Below are 26383 nucleotides of genomic sequence, written 5' to 3'. Positions count from 1 at the left end.
GTGAAACAGATTATTTTGTGTTTCTTCAAATATTGGTTGATTGATTCATTCAGCAGCCATTTCCTAAGCATTTGTTTAGGAAACAGTGCTTGTTCAGGTTATCAGGCCCTGAACTAGATGCTATGGACTTTAATATCCTCCCTATGCAGTCTTTTTTTTTTTTTTTTTCTTGAGACAGAGTTTTGCTCTTGTTGCCCAGGGCAGAGTGCAATGGGGCAATCTCGGCTCACCACAACCTCTGCCTCCCAGATTCAAGCATTCTCCTGCCTCAGCCTCCATAATAGCTGGGATTACAGGGATGCACCACCACGCCCGGCTAATGTTGTGTTTTTTTTTTTTTTTTCGTTAGAGGTGGGGTTTCTCCACGTTGGTCAGGCTGGTCTCGAGCTCTCGACCTCAGGTGATTCGCCCACCATGGCCTCCCAAAGTGCTGGGATTACAGGCACGAGCCACCATGCCCGGCCTGTGGGGTCTTAATTTTAGTTTCCTCATCTATAAAATGGGGTTAATACTGATTTCATAGGGTGTGGTTAAGATGAAAGTAAATGATATAATTAAGTGCTTATTAGCATAATATCCGAGACATTAGGTACTATTTGATAGTTATTTTTACTTTATTATTTTCAGACCAGGAGGATGTGCTTGTCTTCAAGATCACATGTATTTTACGGTCACTTTCTGCTAGCAGCTTTAAGGCTATTATCCCTTTTAATTTTCACAGTGGACCTGGAAGCAGCATGTATCGTTAGGATTGCAGAAGCTTTTCCCACATCAATCAATTCTCTATTTTGGAGTCAAGGACCTCGAGGTTCTGAGAGGTTAAGTGGCTTATAAATAATGAGGTGTCCACATTCAGACTCCGGCACAAGGCTGTCTAGTTGCATACTGTCTCGACAGCACTGGGCAAGGCAGTAAACAGTGAGCTTGGTATCTGAGCCAGATGAGTGTCTCTTGGTACAGGACAGAGGGCAGTGCCATCCTTTCCACTGCTGACTCCACTGTGTGTCTGCACACAGCCAGCTCTCCAGCCAGGGTGACGGCATGGCCCCGTGCGCACTGGCCACAGTGACGGCATGGCCTCGTGCCGACCAGAGGCTGCTGCTTGTTTTGGGCTCAGCATCTCAGCATCTCATGCCCTCTCACCTTCTCCACGCCTCTGCTCTCGCCATCGTGTGTCTCTCTTTCTTTTCCTCCTGCATCATTAGCTTTGCCCACTATTCATTTCTAATAGCATAGAGACATGCTCTACTATCTCCTAACTTAAAATCCTCTGCTGGGCACGGTGGCTCACACCCGTAATCCCAAAACTTTGGGATGCTGAGGTGGGCGGATTACCTGAGGTCAGGAGTTGGAGACCAGCCTGGCCAACATGGCGAAACCCTGTCTGTACTAAAAATACAAAAATTAGCTGGGCGAGGTGGCGGGGGCCTGTAATCCCAGCTACTCGGGAGGCTGAGGCAGGAGAATCGCTTGAACCCAGGAGGCGGAGGTTGCAGTGAGTGGAGATCACGCTGCTGCACTCCAGCCTGGGGGACACAGTGAGATTTTGTCTCGGAAAACAAAAAACAAAAACCTCCCTTGGGCCCACATTGTCTACCGGCTGTTGTTCCTTCTCTGAATACCCTTCATAGCAAAACTAGGTCAAACCCAAGCTGTAGAGACACGGGAGGACTCACTTGAAAGCACTGGAGAGCAGCACTGCAGAAGGGCCTGGAACACTGGCTTCTGCTGTGTGGGCTTTATCCTGTGGGGACAGAAGATCCATTGGAGGGTTTTGGGCAGAGAAGTAGTGTGATTCTTCTGGAGCTGAGAAAACTGCCTGGGATGGCTGGCATGGTGGGCGTGCCGTGGAGTCCAGGCTGCAGCCAAGTGGGAATCATCTTGACAAGCAATGACCTGTCCTGTCCTCTCACACTGCATTTGGATCCAAAGGAACAGGTTTCACAGGAATTGCAGAATCAGTCTGTGACATGCATGCTTGAGGCTCCCAGAAGCGAGGGCAAGAGAGCTGTTAAAACTGCCGTGGTGCAAAAATGACATAATGGAATTTGGGAACTCAGAGGGGAAGCTTGGGAGGGCAGTGGGGGATAAAAGGGTGATACTGGGTACAGTATAAACTGCTCAGGTGACAGGTGCACTGACATTAAGAAATCACCACCAAAGAACTTACCCGTGGAACCAGAAACCACCTGTACCCCAAAGACACTGAAAGACGAATTTTAAAAAAACAATTGTGGCGAACCCATGGAAAAAAACAGAGGAAACTGGCCAGAAGGAGGAACCTGTGTGGAGGGAATAAATTCCATTGTGATTTTTGAATTTCTACACATTTAGGTAGGGATGTCTAACAGGCAGTAGGAAAATTAGATGCAAAAATGGGGCTGGGGACCTGGGTTTGAGAGTCTCTTCCTTGTAGATAATGGCAGAAGCCGTGGAGTAGATCAGCACACCCAATGAGAATGCATAGGAAGAAGGTCTGGAACAGAAGACAGCCCCGAGGAGGAGGGGGAGAAGGGGGAGGGGGGAAGGGGAAGGGGGAGGGGTGGAGGAGGGGGAGGAGCCGGGGAGGAGGAGGAGGAGGAAATACTTGGGACGGCTCACACTACAATTACATTTCCCCTGTGTGGGGAGGATTTGGGATGGGAAACGCGCACTGTGGGTCAAGGCGTAAAAGCACTCAATCCTTATCTGCCACAGTGGAAAGTCCCACAGATAATGTTCAAAGCTGGAAAATCAAGAGGCAGCAATAAAAACATGTTAGTTAGAAATATGGAGAGTTACAAAACCCAGCTGGAAGAGTTAAAAGTGATTCCTGCTGGGAAAGGATAATTTTTTTTTTTAGGCTAGTCAAGTGAAGCAGTGGGAGTGAAGGAACAAATGAATCTGTAACTGGTTGTGATCAGTTAGTTGTAAACATCACTGCCAGGGATCTTGCTGATCTTTACAGTAAGCCTTGGAGAGTTCTTGCCTCTCTAAGTAATGATGATGTATAACTCTGATGAGGGCAGGCACCTTATGCAAGCGCCATACTGCAAGCAGAGTGGTACGTTCCGTTCATTTCCACTTGTTGGGGTGAAAACACTCCAGTGTGTGTTTTTACGTATGGACGTACACATAGAGACGCCCAAATGCATGTGTGTGTGCATACATGTATTTTCCTGGGAGGATTCTGTCGATGGAGAGAAACATGAAATTGGTAATAATGATTCCAAATGTGAGGGGAAACTTCTTTTTAAATGCTGCATCAGGTACGGGTAATACCAATTAAAAATATTTTTAACTTTTAAAAGTAGGGGAAGGAGGTCTTGATCAGAGTTCAAGATGAGATTGATAGGAGCAGGCCACAGAGACGGAGTGCAAGTGGGGCGCTAAAGAAGAAGCGACGGCCACAGCGTTAAGGCTGCTCATCGCTGGGGCTTAGCTCCGGGCGGTGGCTGTGTGGCTCTCCCATTTGTTGTACTGTTTATTTTGGTGACACTTGTAGCTTGTTACTGTTCTGTTGTAATAAGCATATATTATTTTTATAATTAGAAAAAAAGAATTATGAAACAAAGCGAAGGGTGGTTAAGGAGGACCTAGGAGGTGAAGTCAAGAAGCCAGTGCTTTCGGAAGATGCTTGGGGAAGACACTGAAGAAACTAAGGGTGGAACCAGGCGCAGTGCCTCTCGCCTGTAACCCCAGCTATTTGGGAAGCTGAGGCAAGAGGACTGCTTGAGGCTAGAAGTTTGAGTCCAGCCTGGGCAACACAGCGAGACTCCACCTCAAAAAAAAAATGGGCCGGGCACGGTGGCTCACGCCTGTAATCCCAGCATTTTGGGAGGCCGAGCCGGGCAGATCACAAGGTCAGGAGTTCGAGACCAGCCTGGCCAACATGGTGAAACCTGTCTGTACTAAAAATACAAAAATTAGCTGGGTGTGGTGGCATGTGCCTGTAATCCCAGCTACTCAGGAGGCTGAGGGAGGAGAATCGCTTGAACCCGGGAGGTGGAGGTTGCAGTGAGCCGAGATCTTGACACTGCACTCCAGCCTGGGCAACAGAGTGGGACTCTGTCTCAAAACAAAAAAATAAAAATAAAAATAAAAAAAAAGAAAAAGAAGATACTGAGAGTGATGGCTCAGGAGAAGGAGAACAGAAGTCAGGAGGGGCAGCTGGCGGCAGGATGAGCCAAAGACCCGAGGTTTTGCACTTAGGCTGCCACGCTCTTTGTGAAGGGAATTCCTGTGAGTGCTCAGGTTTTGGCCGTTTCCATTCAGGGAGAAACCCCGTTGCACACAGCGTGTCGGCATGGCCTGCCCAACCTCACGGCAGAGCTCCTGCAGCAAGGCGCCAACCCAAACCTGCAGACGGAGGAAGCTCTGCCTCTGCCAAAGGAGGCCGCATCCCTGACCAGCTTGGCGGACAGCATCCATCTGCAGACACCGCTGCACATGGCGATCGCCTATAACCATCCGGACGTGGTGTCTGTCATCCTGGAGCAGAAGGGTAAGTACGTGGGAATACTGTCCATCCTTTTGACTTGGGGACAGCGGTTTAGGATCGTTAGTTACAGAGCTGATGTTTCTTCTGTTGGTGAGTTTTGTGTAGCTAGTTTCTTACCCCCCAAAAATCCTTTCAGGTCAAACTAGAGAAGCATGTAGTCTGGCTCTTGACTGCTGCTTCCATGTGTGTGTTTTCAGGATGGGGCCTGCCCATTTCACTTGTTAGGTTAAGCTGGTAGTAATGTCTGTCCTATTTGAGTATTTCTTCAGGCCATTGAGTGTAGGTCAAGCAAAGCTGTGCCTCGGTGTGAGCACTGTCTTTGAGAACCCTGCTGTGGCAGGCACCCCATGAGAGAGGGGCCAGAAAGAGGGGCCAAGGGCAGCCCCTAGGGGACAGAGGGCTGTTTCCCTCAGAAAGTCTCCCTCACGCCTTCTCTTGCCTGTCCTCAGGTTTATTTTGCTCTTGCCTCAATCCTTGTTAAGGACAGTGTTTTTTTAGCATTGTCCTTCTGGAGGGAGGTTGGGTTTTAGGTACTGTGTGCCCGTTTTTTGGTCCTCACAGAAGTTTTAAGACTGTAGGAGGGAAAGTTTTAAGATTGTGTATTAGGAAACATCGTCAGGGTGTTGTTTTAGTCTTTTTAATAATCAAGCGTGTTTCCGTAATGGAGTCCGTTTTCCTTATGTGAAGAGTCAGTGTTTTAAACTTTAAAAAGATTCATTTTCCCCGTAAGTTTTGCTCCAAAATATCAGATTTCTGGGCTTCGAGTCCTGACAAGATTTATCTACTCTCTTTTTGTAGCATTGATCATATTATACCCAACAGGCAGTTTGAAACTGAGTTCTTACTCTATTGAATGCTTTAAATGTGATCCACAGATGGTGAAATCAAGTGTTCTTTTACTTTTTAAAACATTTAGCCAATGCTCTTCATGCCACCAACAACTTGCAGATCATTCCAGACTTCAGCCTCAAAGATTCCCGAGACCAGACTGTGCTGGGCCTGGCGTTATGGACTGGTAAGACTGTGCCGGGGCCGCTGATGTCTGCAGACAGACAGCTGTCCAAAGTGGGGCCGGGTGGGAGAGAGGGAGCGAGAAAGAAAGAGGAGAGTGGGCTAATCATTTGGTTGTAAAATAACCTTTCTGTTTGAGTTAAGCCTGTTAGATCCAGTGGAAAACTGCTGGCTTTGAGAAGTTGGGAGGGTCTGGCTGTTGTAGTAAGATGTTGAGGAAGCGGGAAAAGCTGAGCCTGAGGCCGGGCGCGGTGGCTCACGCTTGTAATCCCAGCACTTTGGGAGGCCGAGGCGGGTGGATCACGAGGTCAGGAGATCGAGACCACGGTGAAACCCCGTCTCTACTAAAACTACAAAAAAAATTAGCCGGGCGTGTTGGCGGGCGCCTGTAGTCCCAGCTACTCGGAGAGGCTGAGGCAGGAGAATGGCGTGAACCCGGGAGGCGGAGGTTGCAGTGAGCCGAGATTGCGCCACTGCACTCCAGCCTGGGCGACAGAGCGAGACTCCGTCTCAAAAAAAAAAAAAAAAAAAGAAAAGCTGAGCCTGGATTAGATCGGGGCTTGTTTGTTTCCCAGGCATGCACACGATCGCAGCCCAGCTGCTGGGCTCTGGAGCCTCTATCAATGATACCATGTCGGATGGGCAGACGCTACTGCACATGGCCATACAGCGGCAAGACAGCAAGAGCGCGCTCTTCCTCCTGGAGCACCAGGCAGATATAAATGTCAGGTAGGACGAAGCCGCACTCTCCACCTAACACCAGGTAACAATTAATTGAGATGTCAAAAGCACAGCCTCGCTTGTAGAAAACTGTTTTTGTTTCATATTAGATAGAGGAAAGGACACAGTAGCTCTAAAAACACACAAATGCGGTGTCGTCACTGCATATCATCAAAAGACTTGATTGTAATGGAGAAGAGGAACTGTCCTTTGCTCTTGTTTGAACCTTTCAGGACCAGTGCATAGTATTGCACAAATCTCATTGTAAAAAAAATCTAAAATCAGAGTTTTTTTCCTTTGAGGCAGGATCTCACTCTTTTGCCCAGGCTGGAGTGCAGTGGCGCAATCTCGGCTCACTGCGGCCTCCGCCTACTGGGTTCAAGCGTTTCTTGTGCCTCAGCCACCCAAGTAGCTGGGATTACAGGCGCCCACCACCACGCCCGGCTCATTTTTGTACTTTTAGTAGAGACGAGGTTTCACCATGTTGGCCAGGCTGGTCTCGAACTCCTGACCTCAAGTGATCTGCCTGCCTCGGCCTCCCAAAGTGCTGGGATTACAGTCATGAGCCCCTGCGGCCACTCTAAAATCAGTTTTTAACAAAGAATTTCAGTTACAATGAAGAATGTTCCAACAAATGAGCCACCAACAAGGCTTGAGGGGGAAAAAGACATGGAGTCATATTTTTACTGTGGTTGTATTTTCAAAAGAACTTACCTTTATCTCCAAGTGACTGAATGACTGAGTGTCAGGAGGTTTGTCAGGAGGGTTCTTGGAGTGGCATTTTATTAAGATGCTACAAAAAGTAATTATAAGATTTCAACACGCTGGGATGTTATCTTCGAGGGCAATAAGGTGACATGGTTATGTGTTCTAAAAAGGCAGAATGGACAGACACTATTTTCACATTTAATTTCCCTGAGAAAATATTTAATGAATGTGAGTGAATATGATTAGGGGTACAGAAGATTCTGGGCTCTGGAATGCCCAGAAGGGCACCTTCTATGCTTTGAGTTCAACCACAAACGTTGGTTTGGGTGTGCATGTCCTAGCAGGACTCAGGACGGGGAGACAGCCCTCCAGCTGGCCATCAGAAACCAGCTTCCACTCGTAGTTGATGCCATATGCACCCGAGGAGCTGACATGTCTGTGCCAGATGAGAAGGGGAACCCCCCGCTGTGGCTTGCATTGGCAAACAGTCTGGAGGACATCGCATCCACTCTGGTGAGACGAGCACAGCATTAGCCTCTGTTTACAGATGGGGATATACTGTGTCAGAGATGGATCTGGTGCCTGCGTAGCTGTCACAGGAGCAAGAATCTGTCAAGTAACATAGTGGGACAAGGACAAGCAGGTGAAAGCACGTTAAAGAAACTTGCAATTCAACATGGTCTTGGCCGACCTTTTGTTTTTAGGTCGTCTTTACCAAGAAAACTACCAAGAAGCAAGGGAATGCTGGCATTTCCTCAGGAGCCTTCTCCTGGGGTTGGTTGATTTGCTATGGGGTGTCCTCATTATCACCATAGTGATAATTTCCTCAATCTTAGGTTTATCTCCCTTGTTTGCAAGACAGGCCCCAAAAGTGAAGGCAAACCTGCACGTTCTCATTCAGCTCTCTGAAGGGCCTGCAGTGTGATATGAAGGCATTGTGCACCTGGAGGTTTCACCTAGTTGTTGAGATTACCTGTTAATTACAGGTGTGTGTTACTGAGGACCTGTTGGTGCATGTGTACACAGATACTTTGTGTTTTCTGTCCCTTCTAGAACTCAGCTCCAAAGGACACAAATTAAACATAACTTGTTTATACTTCCCAAGTCTGTCCCACAGGACCTAGTGCAAGAACTTGCACACAGCAAATTTTAATTAGTGTTTGTAAAATAATGAATGATACAGATTAAAGTAATTATCATTTAATTATCAACCATATCATCTGAAAATGGATTTAATGCTATACATAGAGCTCAGACTTGGTAATAAAACTGTTTGCCTTTGCTCAGCAGTGTTTGTGAATAACCTATGTTTTTCTGCAGGTCAGACATGGCTGTGATGCCACATGCTGGGGTCCAGGACCTGGTGGGTGCCTTCAGACGCTCCTGCACAGAGCCATTGATGAAAACAACGAGCCCACCGCCTGCTTTCTTATTCGCAGGTCTGAGAGTCCCCAGTATCTCTCCACAGCTTTTTAGTGAGCTTGTTGCACACTGGCTCTTTCCTTTTAAATCCGTATACAGTCTTGGCATGACAGTAGCCAGCTTGACTTTCACAGTTAAGGTTATCAGAGAGTGATATCAACAGTGGTTCTGTCATATCAAGTCAGCCAGGAGCCAGGCTCACTTGTGACGGGAGGAGCTCACAGGCCTGGATCAAAGAATCTGAAAGCTTGAGTCAGCGTCCTGCTTTGGGAGCTGCCTGAGCTCCTGTAGTCACGGCAGACCAGTTCAGACTGTGAAGCAGGAGGCTGTGGCTGGGGAGACCAGATGGTCTCTGCAGGACCCCACCACAATGTGTGAGTCGTAACAGGCTCTGTGGCCCCCTTGGAGTGTGGGATGTGTGGGAGCCAGGGTTATTCAGGAAGCCTTTACAGCAGTGGTTCTCAAACTTTATGGTTTTCTGGTTTTTTTTTTTTGAGACAGAGTGTTGCTCTCTCACCCAGGCTAGAGTGCAGTGGCGCCATCTCGGCTCACTGCAAGCTCTGCCTCCTGGGTTCATGCCATTCTCCTGCCTCAGCCCTGGGACTACAGGCGCCTGCCTCCACGCCCGGCTAATTTTTTTTGTATTTTTAGTAGAGACGGGGTTTCACCGTGTTAGCCAGGATGGTCTCGATCTCCTGACCTTGTGATCCACCCGCCTCGGCCTCCCAAAGTGTTGGGATTACAGGTGTGAGCCACCGTGCCTGGCTCAGACTTTATGGTTTTCAAACTTTCTTTTTGTATTTTCTAGTTTTATTTTTGAGATATAGTCCCACTCTGTTACACAGGCTGGAGTACAATGGCGCCATCTCAGCTCACTGCCACCTCTGCCTCCTGGGTTCAAGTAATTCTCCTGCCTCAGCTTCCTGAGTAGCTGGGATGACAGGCGCGCACCACCACGCCTGGTTAATTTTTGTGTTTTTAGCAGAGAGGGGGTTTCGTCATGTTGGCCAGGCTGGTCGTGGACTCCTGACCTGAGGTGATCCACCCGCCTTGGCCTCCCAAAGTGCTGGGATTAGAGGCATGAGCCACCGCATCCAGCTGGTTCTCAGACTTTAAATATATGCATATCCCCTGGGGAGTTTCTAACAATTCTGATGCCCGGGTTGCCCACCCCCAAGACCAGTCACAGAAGAATCTATGGGAGTGGAACCCTGACTCTGGTATTTGAGGCCAGGGACCAATGACAGCAGACCCGGCCACAGCAGACGCTGTTGGATTGGATGAGGCTCCTGCTTTACATTTGTAATCAGCATGCCTATAGGCCACGTCCAAGCGTGGCGTTTTTTAAAATGTCCCCATTCCTTTCAGTGGCTGTGACGTGAACAGTCCCAGACAACCAGGCGCCAATGGAGAAGGAGAGGAAGAGGCTAGAGATGGGCAGACCCCTTTGCATCTGGCAGCCTCTTGGGGGCTGGAAGAGACAGTACAGTGTCTTCTGGAGTTTGGTGCCAACGTGAATGCACAGGTGTGTCGTTTCTCTTTTCCAGGGAGACAGATGTAGCCCCAGCATGAGGGAAACCTCCTTCTGTGGCAAAGGACCTTGCACAGTCCCCAGTTCCAGGCGCTGCTGCTTCATGAACACACGACCTCCCTAGCAACATTCATGATTTCAGGCTGACTGTGCTCTGTGCCTTTGTCCTTACTACAACAGGAGGAAGATTTGTTTCAGCCCTTTCTCTTTGCCTCCTAGTCCCCCTTAGTTACAGATTTCCTCTGAGAGTTCAGTCCCAAATTGCATACTGTATTTAGGAAAACATCCCAGTAGCTCACTTGAGCACCCGTTAGTTACGCCCTTTGATGCCTTTCAACATTCGAGCCTGTGCAGATCTATATATAAGGCCCTGTGGCCAGATAAGGAGTGGTGGCTTAGAGCGGAGACTCACTGCAGATGTGTGAAACACGTGTTTGTGCCAGGCCCACGGCCACCACTGGGTCACTGGAACGTGGTGTAACAGGAAGTGACTTCCAGTCGTTTCTCTTTGGCCTCTTCAAAAGCTGAGTCACACACAGGGTGGTAGTATTGATCGATTCTCATAACTGAAATTTGATTTAAAAGTTCTACCCTTTCATATTTTTCCTGAGTTTTATCTTGCAATTGAACATTAAATTCTGTGCCTTGTTCCATAGGATGCAGAAGGAAGAACCCCCATCCACGTGGCCATCAGCAGCCAACACGGCGTCATCATTCAGCTGTTGGTTTCTCACCCCGATATCCATTTGAATGTACGAGACAGACAAGGGCTGACCCCATTTGCCTGTGCCATGACTTTCAAGAACAACAAGTCAGCCGAGGCCATTCTCAAACGAGAGTCCGGGGCTGCTGAGCAGGTGAGTGAATAACACCTGACATTCTCCACATTGTCCTGGGCATTGCGGAACCTGGAGACTAGACAGATGTCACGACTAAATAGGTCTCCTCATGGAAAGAGCTTTGTTTTAAAATTGTACTCCTGTCCTAAAATGTGGCTGTTGAGATGTCCCATCAGTGCAGGATGAGATCTGGCTCCTCTGCCTGTATGTCAGTGCCTGACAATGCCAGCCTTAGATGGAAGCAGAGGCAGTGGGCTCCATCGCAGGAATTCTGTGGCATGTACAGTTGAGCTCATTCTTTGCTTTTGCTAGGTTGGTTAACTGTCCTAGTAAGGAATGTCTTTTAAAGAGCTTGTGTTGTGATGTTGGACTTGCTGAGTGTTTCCGAGGAGTTCAGTTACTCAGCAGGCTCGGCTGTCCTTGTTCTTTGTGGTTCTTTACCAGCTGCTAAATCTGGATGGTGAACTGTTGATCTGCAACAACCAGTTGGGTGGGAAATGACAATAACAACTGATCTGAGTAGGAGGGGGTGGGTTTATCACATCAGTCCCACAGGAACTTGGCTGTCCAGCCAGCACCTAGAGTACTGGCGCATTTATCAGTGGCATTCATGAAGGTGAGATGGAACTTGGGACTCGCATGAAGTGAGATCCTCGTGTGGGTGGAGATGATTGCTTGGTGTCTTAGGCTTCTGTAACCACCATCTTCAGCATTTTCCCAAGTGTGACTGGATTGCATAGTTGGTGACCTCATGTTTGCTCAGGTGGTGTGAAATGGCCTCTCCCATTTCTTCTCTCCAGTGTGAAACTGGACTGTTGATGAAAGCGCTTTGTAGATCCGCTGCTTATGAGACTGGCACGTGCCGTGGATGTGTGGGCCTGTGAGGCGGTGTGCCGCGTGTAGCATTGGGGTCTCCCTCACTGCCGCCTCCACACTCATGCTAAGACGGCTCTGGGAACTACAGTAGACAGTGTGGTTTGATTTCATTGAGCTCTGTTGGCTTTCTATCAGTGGAGCAAAGCCCGGGCCCTGCTGTTGGCTCCCTCCCACGTTGTGTACCCCTCCCGCGTTGTGTACCCCTCCCGCGTTGTGTACCCCTCCCGCGTTGTGTACCCCTCCCGCGTTGTGTACCCCTCCCGCGTTGTGTATCCCTCCCGCATTGTGTATAGAGCGTAGCTCAGTAAGAGGAAACTTGCTCCACGTTTCTGAACCCTTTGTTTGACTGCTCGGGTCAGGCCAGCAGTGCAGCTGGGGCATCAGGATGCTGGGTGCTTGTTTTAGCCAAAGCAAGAGACTCCCAAGGCTTGTCTCCATTTTCCCTCTCCATGATTTTCCTGATATCTTGGTGCTTTTGTTTCCCTATCCTTCAGATTGTCTTTTTCTTGGTTTTCCACATCCCATTCCTACTGCAGGAGGCTGCCAGGGGAGCGTGGGTTACTGCAGCGGTTCCCTTCTCCTGACCACGTTGGTGTGGCCACGCACACCTGGTTCTGTGCACAGATGTGTAGAGTGGGTCTGTGGGTGGGTTGGGGGATGGCGTTTCGTGTTCATTCTTGGAAGGGGGTTTCCTAAGACTGAGGGAAGGTCTCCATCATGACCTCTCCAGTGGTCAGTTCAGCTTGAGATGAAGCTCAGGAGGTACTCTGAAAAGGGAACTAATATTTTGCTTTGCACTTGTTGCTGTAGGTGGATAACAAGGGCCGGAATTTCCTTCATGTGGCAGTTCAGAACTCTGATATTGAAAGTGTGCTGTTCCTGATCAGTGTCCACGCTAATGTGAATTCAAGAGTCCAGGATGCCTCCAAGTTGACCCCCTTGCACCTCGCTGTTCAAGCAGGCTCAGAAATTATTGTCCGCAATTTGGTAAGTGACACAGAAATATTGCGTGTAATAATATGTTGTCAAAGCATATTGTAGAGCTTGTGCAGAATCTCATCACAGGTGCTTTGCCTGGTGTTGTGAAAGCACCTGGGGAATCTGGGGAGCGAGGCTGGTGCACTCAGGAAAATGGTGTCAAGGGCTGCATGTTCTGAGTGCCCCGTTGGGCTGCATGGGCTGCCAGATGCTATATGGGGCCCTGCCAGAAAGCAGGATTTCAATGGCAGAGGCAGGGCGGGAGCACAGAGGAAGTGGAGATCCACTTCTGTTCTCTGTCAGGCATTCAACTGGGACTTTGAAGTGAGCTGTCTCTCTTAATTTTCAAACCCACAGAGGGGTATGAGAAATGTTTTACATTTTACAAAGGAGAAAATATAGGCCGAGAAAGAATTTTACCCCTCAAGGCCATCTAAGCTAGTAGTGCTGGATTTTAGCCTTTTCCATTGGATTCCAAAGGCTGCTTTTTCCACCTAGGCCAGGGAGGGTCTCCGCAAAGATGTGGAGATTGGGAAGTGCATGTGGTGTGTTTATGTGGGAAAGTTTGGTTGAAGTTTTAGTAGAGTTGAAAGAGCTGTGGTTAGAGGGGCAGGCAGAAAGCAGATCGTGGGGTGTCACATTTCAAACTGGGAACTGCGGGCAGCCAGTATCTTTTAGGCAGCGGAGAAACCATTGTAAGTGTTTGAGCTGAGAGAACAAGGCCCAGAGCTGAGACAGGGCCTCATCATCTCATCTGCTCCTCAGAACCGGCTGTCGCTGGTCCCTCCCGTCAGCCCCAGACACATGCTGCAGAACTGGCCGCCAGGGCACCTGAACAGCCTTTGGTGCCTTGGTGTAACTGTTTCTGAAAAGTACTTTTTAGAGAAGCCTTGTGACTTGATTGTGTTTGAGCTGAGGCAGCATTTGAAGAAGGCGCCTTGGGAGTGAGGCACACAGGTGTGGGGCGGGCTCACCAGTGACGAGACCGAGGGGAGGCCGTGGCAGTGAGTGTGAACTGAGGAATGAGGAGAGGTGGGTCTGATGGTTCCAGGAACAGACTGGATGTGGGGGAAGCAGCCAAGGAGGCAGAGCTGAGTCCCAAAGTCGTAGGGAATTGGCCTCGTGTTCATCAGTCTTTATGCCTCTGTAGGGCTGGAGAAGGTTACGGTCCCTGACTAAGGTCCCCGCCTTCCTGGGGCCCGGCATGACAGATGATAGGATTGCCCAGAAACCTAGAAACAGCAGGTCTTCCAGTGTCTGTGTGCTCTTTTCTCTTTGAATTGATGCTGCATCATGTTTGAACCTGTTCATACTGAAACCCCTTCCCCACCTCTCTCCTCCCAGTTAACCAGCTGTGGGGCCAGTTATGATCCCTAACATAGCACCAGGGACCATGAATATACATCTGTGAGACATCCTGTATGGAGAGTCCCATATCCACTCATATGTCTTATCGATCAGTGATTAGACTGGGCGCCCAGAGTTCTGGGGAGGCTGAGACTTAGAAGTCAGGGTCCTAACCAGAGCAGCTAAGCAGCGCCTAGATTTTCCCAGAGGCAGTGCCTGTACACATGGAGGAACCAGGGGTGGCCGTACACCTCAGCAGCGGCAAATTGGGTTCTGACTACAGATTACAGGTATTTTCTGTTTACAGCGATTGTTTTTTAAACTTTGTCAGAGGATGATGAACTTCAAATACTAAATGAATAGGTATTATGTAAAGGTCCCTCCTGCTGTGTTGATTCTGTAATTCTTTGTGTCCCTTTTTTTCTTTCTTTTTCCTTTTTTTTTTTTTGAGATGGAGTCTTGCTCTGTCACCCAGGCTGGAGTGCAGTGGCACGATCTCGGCTCACTGCAAGCTCCGCCTCCCAGGTTCACGCCATTCTCCTGCCTCAGCCTCTCCGAGTAGCTGAGACTACAGGCGCCCGCCACCACGCCCAGCTAATTTTTTTTATTTTTAGTAGAGACGGGGTTTCACCGCGGTCTCGATCTCCTGACCTCATGATCCGCCCGCCTCGGCCTCCCAAAGTGCTGGGATTACAAGCATGAGACACCGCGCCCGGCCCTCTTTTTCCTTTTTTGAGACATGGTCTTGCTCTGTTGCCCAGGCTGGTGTGCAGTGACCTGATCACAGCTCACTGCAGCCTCGACCTGCCAGGCTCAATCAATCCTCCCATCTCATCCTCCCGAGTAGCTGTGATTACAGGTACACACCATTATACCCAGCTAATTTTTAAATTTTCTGTAGAGACGAGGTTTTGCCATGTTACCTAGGTTGGTCTGGAACTTCTGGGCTCAGGCAATCCACCCGCCTCAGTCTCCCAAAGTGCTGGGACTACAGGCCTGAGCCACTGCACCCGGCCTGTGTTCTTTCTTTTAAAAAACAGGCCGGGCGCAGTGGCTTATGCTGTAATCCCAGGACTTCGGGAGGCCAAGGTAGGAGGATCACTTGAGGCCAGGAGTTTGACACCAGTCTGGGCAACATAGCAAGACATTGTCTCTACAGATTTTTTTTTTTTTTTAATTAGCCAGGTATAGGGCCACATGCCTGTGGTCCTGGCTACTCAGGAGGCTGAGGTGGGCCAATCATCTAAACCCAGGTGTTCAAGGCTGTAGTGAGCTATGATGGTACCACCGCACTCCAGCCTGGGTGACAAAGCAAGTTGCTGTCTCAAGAAATAATAAATAGAAAACAATAGTGAAATAGTACATACTCACTGTGGAAAAACTCAAAGCACGTAAGGATGTGAAACAGATAGTGTCTCCCTTTGAGTCCCAGCTCTTCCCAGTATGGCATTTATGCTTTGAAACACCTTCCAAGTGCCTGTGTGCCTGCATGCTTGTGTGTACAGAGCTCTGTCTTCCCCAGATGGAATCGTACTATCTTCTAATTTGCAAGGTTTTTTAAACTTACGTGTCATCAACATCTTTCCATGTTAATCGATAAATATTTATCATCTTACTCTACTGTTTGTACCTATTACAATTTTTACAACCAAACCCCTTTGCCTTCAGGCTTTCCTATTCCAAGCAGTAGACACCTGTAGATAGTACAGCAGCCATCACTGCAGTCCTGCACAACTTTTATACACGAAAGCCTTAGAAGTAGAGTTTCTGCATCCCAAGGAATGGCTCTTTAACATTTTGATAGGTAATTGCCAATTTGCCCTTGGCACAGGTTTTGCTGGTTCTGCTTCAGCAGGAGTGTGTGTGAAGCTCTCACGCTCCCAGCTTTGTCAGCAGGGCAGGCCATCAGCCTCTGTGGGTGTCAGAAGACAAGCAGGCTTGGCCCCTATAAGGGGGATCTTGATTGCGGCAGAGAGACTGACTGTTCGTGTAATGAACTTCAACAGCTTCTTGCGGGAGCCAAAGTGAATGAATTAACCAAGCATCGCCAGACTGCCCTCCATCTTGCTGCCCAGCAGGACCTGCCCACTATCTGCTCAGTCCTCCTAGAGAATGGCGTGGACTTTGCTGCCGTGGATGAGAATGGAAACAATGGTAACTCCCAGTCATTCCTTAGTGGCTTGAACTATCCCTCCATTCTAGGGGTGGGGGTGCAGCACACCCTTGGGTCTGCTTCCCCCTGGGGAGGTTGGCTTTTACAGGAGCAAAGCTGTGACAGGAAGTGCTCTGGGTAGGGCATCCAACCTGTGACTGCCCAGGCCTTGGGCAGCCTCCCCATCTGAGTGGGAGCCCTGGAAGCCTACACTGCCTCCTTGGGAAACTATTAAATCTCACCTTTGGGTAACTGCTGAAGCAGAAAGCACAGCACACAGCAATCATGAGATTGCATTTGTGACGCATTCTTGAGGGTGGTGAAGACCAGAAAGGATGGCTCTGTGCGTGGCCAGTTGCTGCTGTGGCTGGGTCCCATTTACAGAGAGGTCTGTGAGGGTGAGGAGGAGTGGAGGTTTTTCTGCATGTGCTTCTGGGCTTGCATAGTAAGAGGATTTACTTCCCAGCTCTTCATCTTGCCGTCATGCACGGCCGGCTCAACAGCATCCGGGTTCTCCTGACAGAGTGCACAGTGGACGCCGAAGCCTTTAATCTCAGGTGAGTGTGTTGGGCCCGAGCAGGCCCCACGGTGCCTGGCCTGCTGCTCAGAGCTGCTGGTTGCTGGTGTCTCCCATCAGCCCCAGGGAGGGGCTGCAAAACCAGCCTCTGGGGCACCTCACCAGCTTCGGGTACTTTATTTTGGTACTTTTGGTACCGGTATTTTTGTTTTAATAAAAAATGCTTCCTAAAAAAAAGTTTTTGCCGGGCGCAGTGGCTCACGCCTGTAATCCCAGCACTTTGGGAGGCCGAGGTGGGCGGATCATGAGGTCAGGAGATAGAGACCAGCCTAACACGGTGAAACCCCGTCTCTACTAAAAATACAAAAGATTATCTGGGCATGGTGGCGGGCGCCTGTAGTCCCAGATACTCGGGAGGCTGAAGCAGGAGAATGGCGTGAACCTGGGAGGCGGAGCTTGCAGTGAGCCAAGATCGCGCCACTGCACTCCAGCCTGGGTGACAGAGCGAGATTCCGTCTCAAAAACAAACAAAAAAACTTTTGTTATGCATGCACTTAGGTTACAGTAAAATACAAAATAAGAAAAAGAAAAACTTTTGTGACCTGTTATGTGTCTTTTAGATTTATCCACCATCACAGAGTTCAGAAAATTCTATTTATTTTGTGTGTGATGGCCATGGCAGATACATTCCTAACTTTTCCAACTTGTTTTATCAGAGGCCAGTCACCACTGCACATTTTGGGACAATATGGCAAGGAGAATGCAGCAGCCATCTTTGATCTCTTCCTAGAATGCATGCCGGAGTATCCTCTGGACAAGCCGGATGCAGACGGTAGCACGGGTGTGTACCGAGGGCTGGGTATGTCCCGTCTCACTTGCAGGCCCTGTTGTGGAGTCTGGAGTGTCTGATTTTAGTCACTGTCACATCTCATGGAGTCTGGGGTGTCTGATTTTAGACATTGTCACATCTCAAGTGCATCTAGCACTCTGAAACCATCCATACCCTTCTCCAAACAGGCCTGTCCACCTGTTTTTATTTCCCTCATTTGCCTTTTGTCCAGTCAAATATGGCCCTACACAAGCTCCCAAATTCTAGCAGAGGAAGAAAATGTAAGCATCTCACAGGATCTTCAAAGGAAGAGATGTGCTAGAGTGTGTGTCGGCGTGCTCTGAGACAGTGGCAGACTACCCAGACACACGGGGTGCCTTCTTATGCAGAAGGCTGCAGGCCTCTCATGGCTGCTCTGGGTACCCGTGATCACTGTTCATTCGTGTGGCCCTCCTAGCTTTTCCGGTGACTCTCGCGTTTGTTTTCTTGCCGAGGACTCACGGCAGCCCCATAGGGGAAGCAGTGCACATAGTTGTATCCCCGTTTTTCGGGTAAGGAAAAGTAACCCCATAAAACAAAACCAGATCTCTCATCCCAGCCCAGAGCCCTCTGTGCAGCTGTGTGGCTGCTGCATTCCCATTCACTCACCCGTTCTGGAGAGAGAGCCTCTGTGCTCTTGGCAGAAATGGAGTCACCATGGGGTTTTCTGAACCTTAACGTGGGACCACAGATTTTATCACCATTTTCTCTTGGTCTTGAGAGGAGTTTGTGGCCTTTGCTACGTGTGCATTGTTTTTTAAGCTTCAGAGGAGTCAGCCCCTGGGAGGGAGTGAGCAGCACATACTCGGCAGCACCTTGCCTGGGAGCAGGGAAACAGGAACAGGCAGCAGGGAGGGGCTCCATGTCGAGGCCCCCGGTTTACAGAGACCTGGGTGCAGATGCCTGGCCCTGTCGCATTCTAGCAGGGTGACTGGGTGCATTCTCCCTCATAGGCCTGCTTCCTCATTTGATAGTGGGAAGAATAATCCTCATCTTACTGTATGATTTTCAGTTAAATGAAAGAAACCCAGGAAACCCGGCGTCTGGGAGAGGGAAGCAAAGGCAGCCGCAGTTGGCTGTAGTTGTTCATAGGGAAGGCCAGCAGGTTGGCCTGGCCAGAGCAGGGGTTCCCACGGGCTCCACGGGGTGGAAGAACTTTCTGGAGCATGTTCCTAATACTGATTTTTCTTCTCCATGTGTATGCAACTTGTAGGTTTAGATTTAGTTACATTGGGTGAAAAGCGCTTTGTCCTTTGTGGAGAAACCACTGTTTCATGCCAGAGGAAGGCAACTGAGACCACAGTAGATGATTCCCTCTGTGTTGAATTCCTCCCCACCTGCACGACCTCAGCTCTCTTGCAGCCCAAGCTCTACGTGGGAAAGACTGCGTCTTGGAAACTGCAGCTGCTCTAGAATTCTTTGGCTTGTGGCCACATCCTTTATTGGAAGATGCTACAGGTTGTCCACAGAGTTCTCTCCAGAGCCTCGGGGCCCCTGTGTGTCTGTGGGGACTTTGTGAACAGATGTCCTCCCAGCGGTCTGTTCTGCCCTCGGCTGTCCTCCGCCCTCCGTCTGTGGCTGCTGGGCTGGGGCGGGTGGGAAGTAGCCCTGCGCGTGCTTTGTTTTCCAGTGCTGCTCCTGGCATACATGAAAGGGAACGCCAACTTGTGCCGCGCCATCGTCCGGTCAGGGGCTCGCCTCGGGGTGAATAACAACCAGGGAGTCAACATTTTCAACTACCAGGTCGCCACCAAGCAGCTTCTGTTTAGACTTCTAGGTGAGTGGCCTGCTTTCTGCTCTTACAGTGCAAGCACAGTCGCAGTGTTATTATCGCGATGTACTGTATTGGTGATCTTTCAATCTCATGATGCCTTCAGATCGGAACTGCTTGTTTCCTGGCAGTAGCTGGGACCATTTCTCTGAATAAGTGAAGGACTTTTGAGCAGTGTTGGGAAGGTCACTGTGAACAGTCTCTTTTCAAAGCACTCTGCCTTGTTCGTTTCCCACGCCCCACAACCTTCTAGAAATGCCGAAGCTCCAGGCAGGCCACCCTTCCTGTGTGTCCTGGCCACTTATCTGCACACCTGTCCTCCTGAGACTGACTCAGATCCTCTAGAACCTTCAAAATGGCCTACTGCTCCAGCCCCTATCAGCTCTCCCTCCCCTGTGTCCCTTTTGTGGAAAGGAGTGCTGCCCTCCTGATTTCATGTTTGTGAATCTTTCCTCTTCCCTGCTGAGGTGACAGAAAGAATCAGAATGTCTCGAGTACCTGTGCTGTGTCATCACCCACAGTGGGGAGAGACAGGCAGGAAAACAAGCTGAGACATCCCTGGTAGCCATGTGATGGCGATGCAAAGGACCTGCCCAGGGGGCACAGCTGGTCTGTGGCAGAGCCGGGTTGAAGGACAGCATTTGTGACATCTGGTCTACTGCACCGTCCCTCTACCATGCACTTAGCATTTTAAAAGCTCAGCACTGGTGCCCATCACAGGGCCGGCAACACACACACATCCCACTACTCAGAAGAAACTGACGGATTCACGTGCTGCTCCGTCTCCATGAGCTCAGTGGACCTCTCTGTGTAGAGCAGTCAGACAGTGCCTGGCATAGAGAGTTCAGCCAGTAAATCCAAGTGATTGTCATTCCTGTCTGCACTGGTAACTCCTAACCTAGATGTGAAAACTTACTTGTTTCTCGTAGGTCGCTCTGCCCATGGTCCCAGTGCAGACCCAGGCACTGTCTCCGGAAGCCTGGAAATCACCCGTGTCTTCTGCCTGCTCCCGCTCTCACATCCCACACTTGTGTTCACTCACTGAGTTCAGATTCTGCCTCCTCAATTTCTCTTATGTTAGTCCCATCCTCTGTTCCCCTGGGCAGCTTTTCTAGCTGTGTGGTCTCTGTAAGTAAAGCCATCCCTTACTACGTGTTTCCCCCACAGACACCACACTGGTTCACGTTGTTGACCACTGTTTCCTTCTCCCCAAGTCTCCCAGGCAAGGGCTGATTCTCCAGTCTCCTCGGGGAAGCTGGCCCTGAACCACTTAGAACCTATTGCTCCTTCGTCACCTATGTCACGTGGCAGTGTGTTGCCTCACTTACTGGTCTGTTTCCCTGCTCCCTCTAAGCTCTGGGGCTTGCCTGGCGCCGTCACTGTTTGATGGGACTGGTCCTCTCCCCTGTGTGTTACAGATATGCTGTCCAAGGAGCCCCCATGGTGCGACGGCTCCTACTGCTATGAGTGCACTGCCAAGTTTGGAGTCACCACTCGCAAACATCACTGGTAAGACCCCAGCGTCACTGTCAAGGAGTGAGGGGACTTCTGCTGATGTCAATGCTTCCCCCCTTCTCCAGGATAGGCCATGAACTTGCCTGGGTCCTGCACATTCATGGGCAAAACTTGACCAAATGGAGGGATGAGATGAGCACACCCAAGGATCTTACTGAGAAGGAGAGATGTAGGAAGGCAGGGAGCCTGCAGACGGGTGGCTTTCCTGCTGGAAGCTGAAGGTGCACAGTTCCCAGGCAGCCTGCCAGGGCTGTGCCATCCTCCCTGACTTCCTGCCTGCAGCAAAGCTGAGATGAGCTACTGCCCTCGTGGTGTGCCTCAGTATGGGCCACTTTGCCAAGAACTAAGGGGCTGTTCCCATTCAAATGAGATAGATAGGTCGGGTGTGGTGGCTCATGCCTGTAATCCCAGCACTTTGGGAGGCAGAGGCAGGCGGATCGCTTGAGGTCAGGAGTTCGAGACCAGTCTGGCCAACATGGCGAAACCCCGTCTCTACTAAAAATACAAAAATTAGCTGGGGGTCACAGCGGGCACCTGTAATCCCAGCTACTTGGGAGGCTGAGGCAAGAGGTTGCAGTGAGCTGAGATCACGCCACTGCACTCCAGCGTGGGTGACAGAGCGAGACTTCATCTCAAAAAAGAAAAAAGGAAAAAAAAAAAGATAGTGCTGAGCTGCTCTCTTTTTGTTTGTTTTTGAGACAGAGTCTTGCTCTGTTACCCAGGCTGAGTACAGTGACACGAGCTCGGCTTACTGCAATCTCTACTTCCCGGGTTCAAGCGATTCTCATTCCTCAGCCCCCTGAGTAGCTGGGATTCAGGCATGCGCCACCACGCCTGGCTAATTTTTGTATTTTTAGTAGAGACAGGGTTTCACCATGTTGGCCAGGCTGATCTTGAAACTCCTGCCCTCAAGTGATGCGCCTGCCTCAGCCTCCCAAAGTTCTGGGATTACAGGTGTGAGCCACCATGCCTGGCCTGAGCTGCTCTTGATCTCCCCCCAAAAAAAAAAAAAGCCTTCTTCAGTGTTAACATAATGATTGACTAGAGTTTGGTTTTCGTAGACTAAAAATTCTACATGAATTGTGGTAACCTGGCTGGCAGTTGGCAGAGTTGCCAGAGTAGCATTGCGGGCGCCTTGTCTGCCAGGTCCTGCTGCGGTTGTCCTCACATGCCAGGAAGCAGAGTCTGTCGTTAGCGCTCCTCTCATACTTCCTTTCTTTGCTTCCACAGTCGTCACTGCGGACGTCTTCTTTGCCATAAATGCTCGACCAAGGAGATTCCTATTATAAAGTTTGATCTGAACAAGCCTGTACGAGTTTGCAACATTTGTTTTGATGTACTGACTCTGGGTGGGGTCTCTTAGTGAGCCCCCCGGAGGGTCCAGGCCATGTCCTTGGTCACCTCCCCAGCAGCTGCTCTGCTCACCAGCCTGACCCCACCCAGAGCAGGAGCTGGCGGGTGTCTTCCTGCGGCAATAGACTGGAACGATTAAGGACCATGGTGTGATAGATCCCATTTCAAATTATTCCATATGATTGTCAGTGTGTGTGTCAGACTGTGATCGATTTCACTAGATGTCTCACTAATCGGACCAGGCCATTTGGCTAAGTGGTAAATGTGATTAGGAATTAGACCCGTCCCCATTCTGCTAGCAACATACAAGGACACTTGGAAAACCATTTTCCCTTCCAGTAGCTTGGTGTCCATCCCAGAGCATTCATGAAGTCTTCCCGCCTGGGCTGACTGATGAGGCAGAGCCTCTCAGCGTAGGAAGCTGGCTACTTAATGAGCTGGTTTTACTCTAGGGTAAGTGGCTGTGGACTTTTCTGCATAGTGTTTTCATAAAGATAATAGGATCCTCTTGCCCTGAAGTCTTCTTTTCTTTTTAAGCTAAGCTGTATTTTTAGTGAGCTACCCCTTTTAAAAAGGTGAAATCTTTCTTAACAGGGTTCAAAGATGAGAGCTGAAAAATCGTGGCCTTAACAACTGAAAGCTTTACAGTGTTCATGCTACTGAGGTGTCAGGAGTGCAGCTGGGCCGCTTGACACCTCGTAGCAGCCGTCTCATTCTCTCGTCTTGCTGCGTCCTGTCTGTGGAGTCCTCAGTCACTCTGTCGCTGGAGAGTGCTGGAGGAAATGCACTTTTATTGTGCTGCACTTTTTATAGAGCTGCATTATTGGTGATTCCAATTTAAAAATCCATATTCAAAAATACTCTCACACATCCCTGCATCAGTGATTCTAATGATCAGCTTTGACTGGACCTCAGCTCACACGAATCTCCAAGGAAAAACTCTACAGAGCATCTTTTAGAGCAAGAGGTTCATACAGGCCAAGTGATGAGAGGGGGAGTCACCAAGGCTTCAGCCCCAAGGGCATCTCCAGCCTCAGGCCGGCAGGTCCTATGTCCTTGACACAGACGCTTCTTGCCGAAATCCTCCCTAGTGATGCTGTGAGTGCTGTTGGTCCCAGTTCTGTGTAGCTTGCCCTGCCCCATGAAGGGCCACCAGCCAAGGGCCCTGGCCACGTGTGCGCCACCTTAGTTTGGAAGTCTCTGGCTTGTGTGCTGGATGAGGCTGCCAGAACTTGTTGGGCGTTCGTCGCTGTTAGTACATATATTAACCATGAGGTGTTAAACTTTTCTTTTGAAGGTTTGGCCAGTTTCTAAAAAATGCACATTTAAAGAGAAGCATCTACCACTGCTTTAAAACAAAACACCTCTGAGATGAACAATATGTGTTATACTCAGAGGTTAACAATCTCAATCATACATACTGATTCTTTCAGACATTTAATAACCACTACATTTTTTTGCATTAATGAAGTTTGAATATATGTGTAAAGGGACTAAATATTTTTGCAACAGCCTGTTTTTTGTTCATTCTCTTCTAGATAGTGTGTCCTCTGTGTTGCAGTAGATTTATACGTTCTGTTGCCTAAATATGTGTGTAAAATGAGCTGATAAACTGGAGTACTACTTTAAAAAAATTTCTGTGATTTATAAGATATATATGCTTTCTATGTTACTATAAGCTTGTGCACAATGTTTAAAAGAAAAAAATGAATTAGAAGAGTTCCCCTGTCCCCCAGTCTGACATATTTCATACAGAATGTTTAAAAGAAAAACTCTGCTAGTCTTGGCAAACATTTGGCCATGTGAGGCATGTGGTCAATTTCCATTTTCTATTACCTGAAAAGGGCCATAAGGAAGCAGGCAGGGCTTAGGTAGCTTGGTTACCTAAGTTAGAAAGTAGGAAAACCATGGTTCGGATGTGAATTGAAGGGGTTGGTACATGGATACCTGTTCTTTAAAAGGAATGTGGGAGATGAGTCAAGGGTGAGGCCGACTGTTCTGCCCATGCCCTACCATACCAATTTCAATAACAATCTTGCCTATCATTGCACTTAGAATCTTAAGATCATGTTTAAAATATGTTGATTCAGCTTGTTTCTAAGCCTGAGTCCAGGGATAGCAATGGTACTGACCAGCTCTGGACTGGCAGAACATTGAGTCCTGTTATCATTGGCTTCAGGGTGCATCCATGTCGATATAGGAGAAGCCTCTTTGCACAGACTTAGGCAGCCCCGACCACGCGGACGCTCGCTGGGCTGCACTCAGCAGGCTCCTTGAGTGGGAGCTGTCCCAGTGGACTCCAACATGCACTGCCCTGGCTGGGACTAGGCATGCCTCCAGCCCTTCCCGTGCTCTCCCTGCTGTCAGCACTTGAGTACAAACCTTTCTAGCTGTTGTAAGTTTTCATCAGTAGCTTAAGTACTGGTAGCAAAAACTTAAATTGATTCAGAAAGTTGCCACTTCTGAATGAGTAGAGCAGGAAAAATAAACTTTACTGAAACATAATTTGCCGCACCAGTCAACATTGTTATGCTGAATTTGCTCTTAACTGCCCTTTGCTCATCGCCAGATTTATTATCCATTGTATTCTTAACAGTCTTTTGTTGTTGTTTTTAAAACAAAGGTACGGACCATATGCTATATATAAATCAAATGGCTTAAACTAATTTGCTGTGATCCTCTAACACCTAAATTTCCCATAAACTTAAGTGCCTACACTTAGGACTTTCGAACTTTCAGTCATCTTTTTCGTGGTGTCTCACTGAACGATGTGTTAGAACATGTGTTCCATTTGGAGTTTGGGCCTGTGCACAGTCAACCCCAATTACCAATTTAGTTGAGGCTGGATTCGATTGCTCAGTTCACCTGCCACGTTCTCTCCAAGGAGTGGGGTCTACATGACCTTTAGTCCTCTACCTCAGAGCCCCAAGTCATTTCTCACCACCCCGTTCTGTGTCCTCACTCTTGTCCCTCAATGGGTCCCTGTGTGGATCTCAGTGTGTGTGTTTTCTCCACTCCTCCCCGCTCATGTCCCACACCTGCCATATTGAACCGTTTCTGCACTAATCTTGTCCATGGGCACGGAGTGGAGGGAACGTCTTGGGAAAGGGGAGAGCCTTGACCTCCATCTAGGTTTCTTTCATCTGGAGAAAAAGAACACTTTTGAACTATGTAATGCTTGGCCCTGAAAGGCAAGCTAACTTCCCCAGGTGACAGTAGCAGGAACAAGTAAGGGTAATACTTCCATGACAGACACTTGCTTCCCTTGGGACAAGTCCCAGAAGAACTACCTGAAGCACCAAAGCTCCCCACCCCAGCCTGGTGGCAGAGGAAGCAGGCGGCACCAACTCGCCAAAGGAACTTGGGAGCCACCTTCTCACTCTGTGGAAGTAATTTAGGGAAGAGCTGACTGGCAAGATAAAAACCCTAAAATTCCCAGAAGTTACAGATGCCTTAAAGACTTTCTTTGGAAGATCATTGCCTGTACAATTCCTTTTTTGTGTGGCATAAATAATATATTAACCTGTTACAATTGACCACATTGGTTTTCTGCAGCTAGGGAGTCTGGAGTCGACACTGCTCGCCTTGATGACTTGCCCTTTTTTGGCAGATGTGTGGAGTTGGCTGTTACGACATCCCTGTGTGATCCCAGAGGAGGGGCAGTAGCTGGGCAGGAACTGCAGGCACACATTTGGGTGGATCACCTGGCTTCCAGCCCCTTCGGGGCGGTACTCAGTGTGGGGTGATGGTATCATAGAGGACCATGGCGCTTATCAGCATTGTTTCTTTGGAGTCTGTGTAATGGAATGTATTTTTCGAATACCGGTATTTGCATTTTCTGTAACAATTCCTTATAATAAAATGAAGTAAAATTGTGCATTTAAAGTGGAAACTTTAATAAGACATTTGTAGTTACTTCTAATACAGAAATACCAATAAGCATTAAAAGCAAATTTTAGAAAACTCCTGACATGTGAATAAATTTCTTGACCAGCTGCCCTCCAGGAAAGTTTGAATTCCAACATTTTTCAGGAACATGCTGTTGACAGCGGTAAAAGTAGCTATTTTATGTATTTATTTTTAATTTTAAAAAGTTTCAGTAGGTTTTTGGGGTTCAGGTGGTGTTTGGTTACATAAAGTTCTTTAGTGGTGATTTCCGGGATTTTGGGGCACCCATCACCCAAGCAGTGTACACTGGACCCTTTTATCCCTCACCCCAACCCTTTCCCCTGAGTCCCCAAAGTCCATTGTATCATTCTTATGCCTTTACGTCCTCATGGCTTAGCTCCCGAAAA

At 48.8% G+C, this 26383-nt stretch overlaps 1 protein-coding gene across 2 annotated transcripts in view; it reads left to right on the top strand.

Annotated features, from left to right (window-relative positions):
* The window catches only part of ANKFY1 (ankyrin repeat and FYVE domain containing 1), a 101619-nt gene extending 75568 nt beyond the window's left edge, over positions 1-26051 (top strand). Inside the window, exons 12-25 of one of the 2 annotated variants that reach the window (XM_032138339.2) lie at positions 4255-4483; positions 5397-5495; positions 6067-6220; positions 7264-7432; positions 8240-8358; positions 9710-9866; positions 10529-10729; positions 12398-12574; positions 15919-16066; positions 16531-16621; positions 17298-17422; positions 19080-19226; positions 20639-20729; positions 21966-26051. In XM_032138339.2, coding sequence (XP_031994230.1) covers positions 4255-4483; positions 5397-5495; positions 6067-6220; positions 7264-7432; positions 8240-8358; positions 9710-9866; positions 10529-10729; positions 12398-12574; positions 15919-16066; positions 16531-16621; positions 17298-17422; positions 19080-19226; positions 20639-20729; positions 21966-22098 — 2040 coding nt within the window. In that variant the 3' untranslated portion in view covers positions 22099-26051. Of the gene's footprint in view, positions 1-4254; positions 4484-5396; positions 5496-6066; positions 6221-7260; positions 7433-8239; positions 8359-9709; positions 9867-10528; positions 10730-12397; positions 12575-15918; positions 16067-16530; positions 16622-17297; positions 17423-19079; positions 19227-20638; positions 20730-21965 lie in introns of both variants that reach the window. The other variant, XM_032138338.2, reaches the window with a different exon arrangement.
* Positions 26052-26383: the final 332 nt, after the last annotated feature.

Source organism: Hylobates moloch, unplaced genomic scaffold (genome assembly GCF_009828535.3).
Source record: "Hylobates moloch isolate HMO894 unplaced genomic scaffold, HMol_V3 SCAFFOLD_19, whole genome shotgun sequence".
Classification (NCBI taxonomy): domain Eukaryota; kingdom Metazoa; phylum Chordata; class Mammalia; order Primates; family Hylobatidae; genus Hylobates; species Hylobates moloch.
This window is presented reverse-complemented; position numbering and strand designations above follow the sequence as displayed.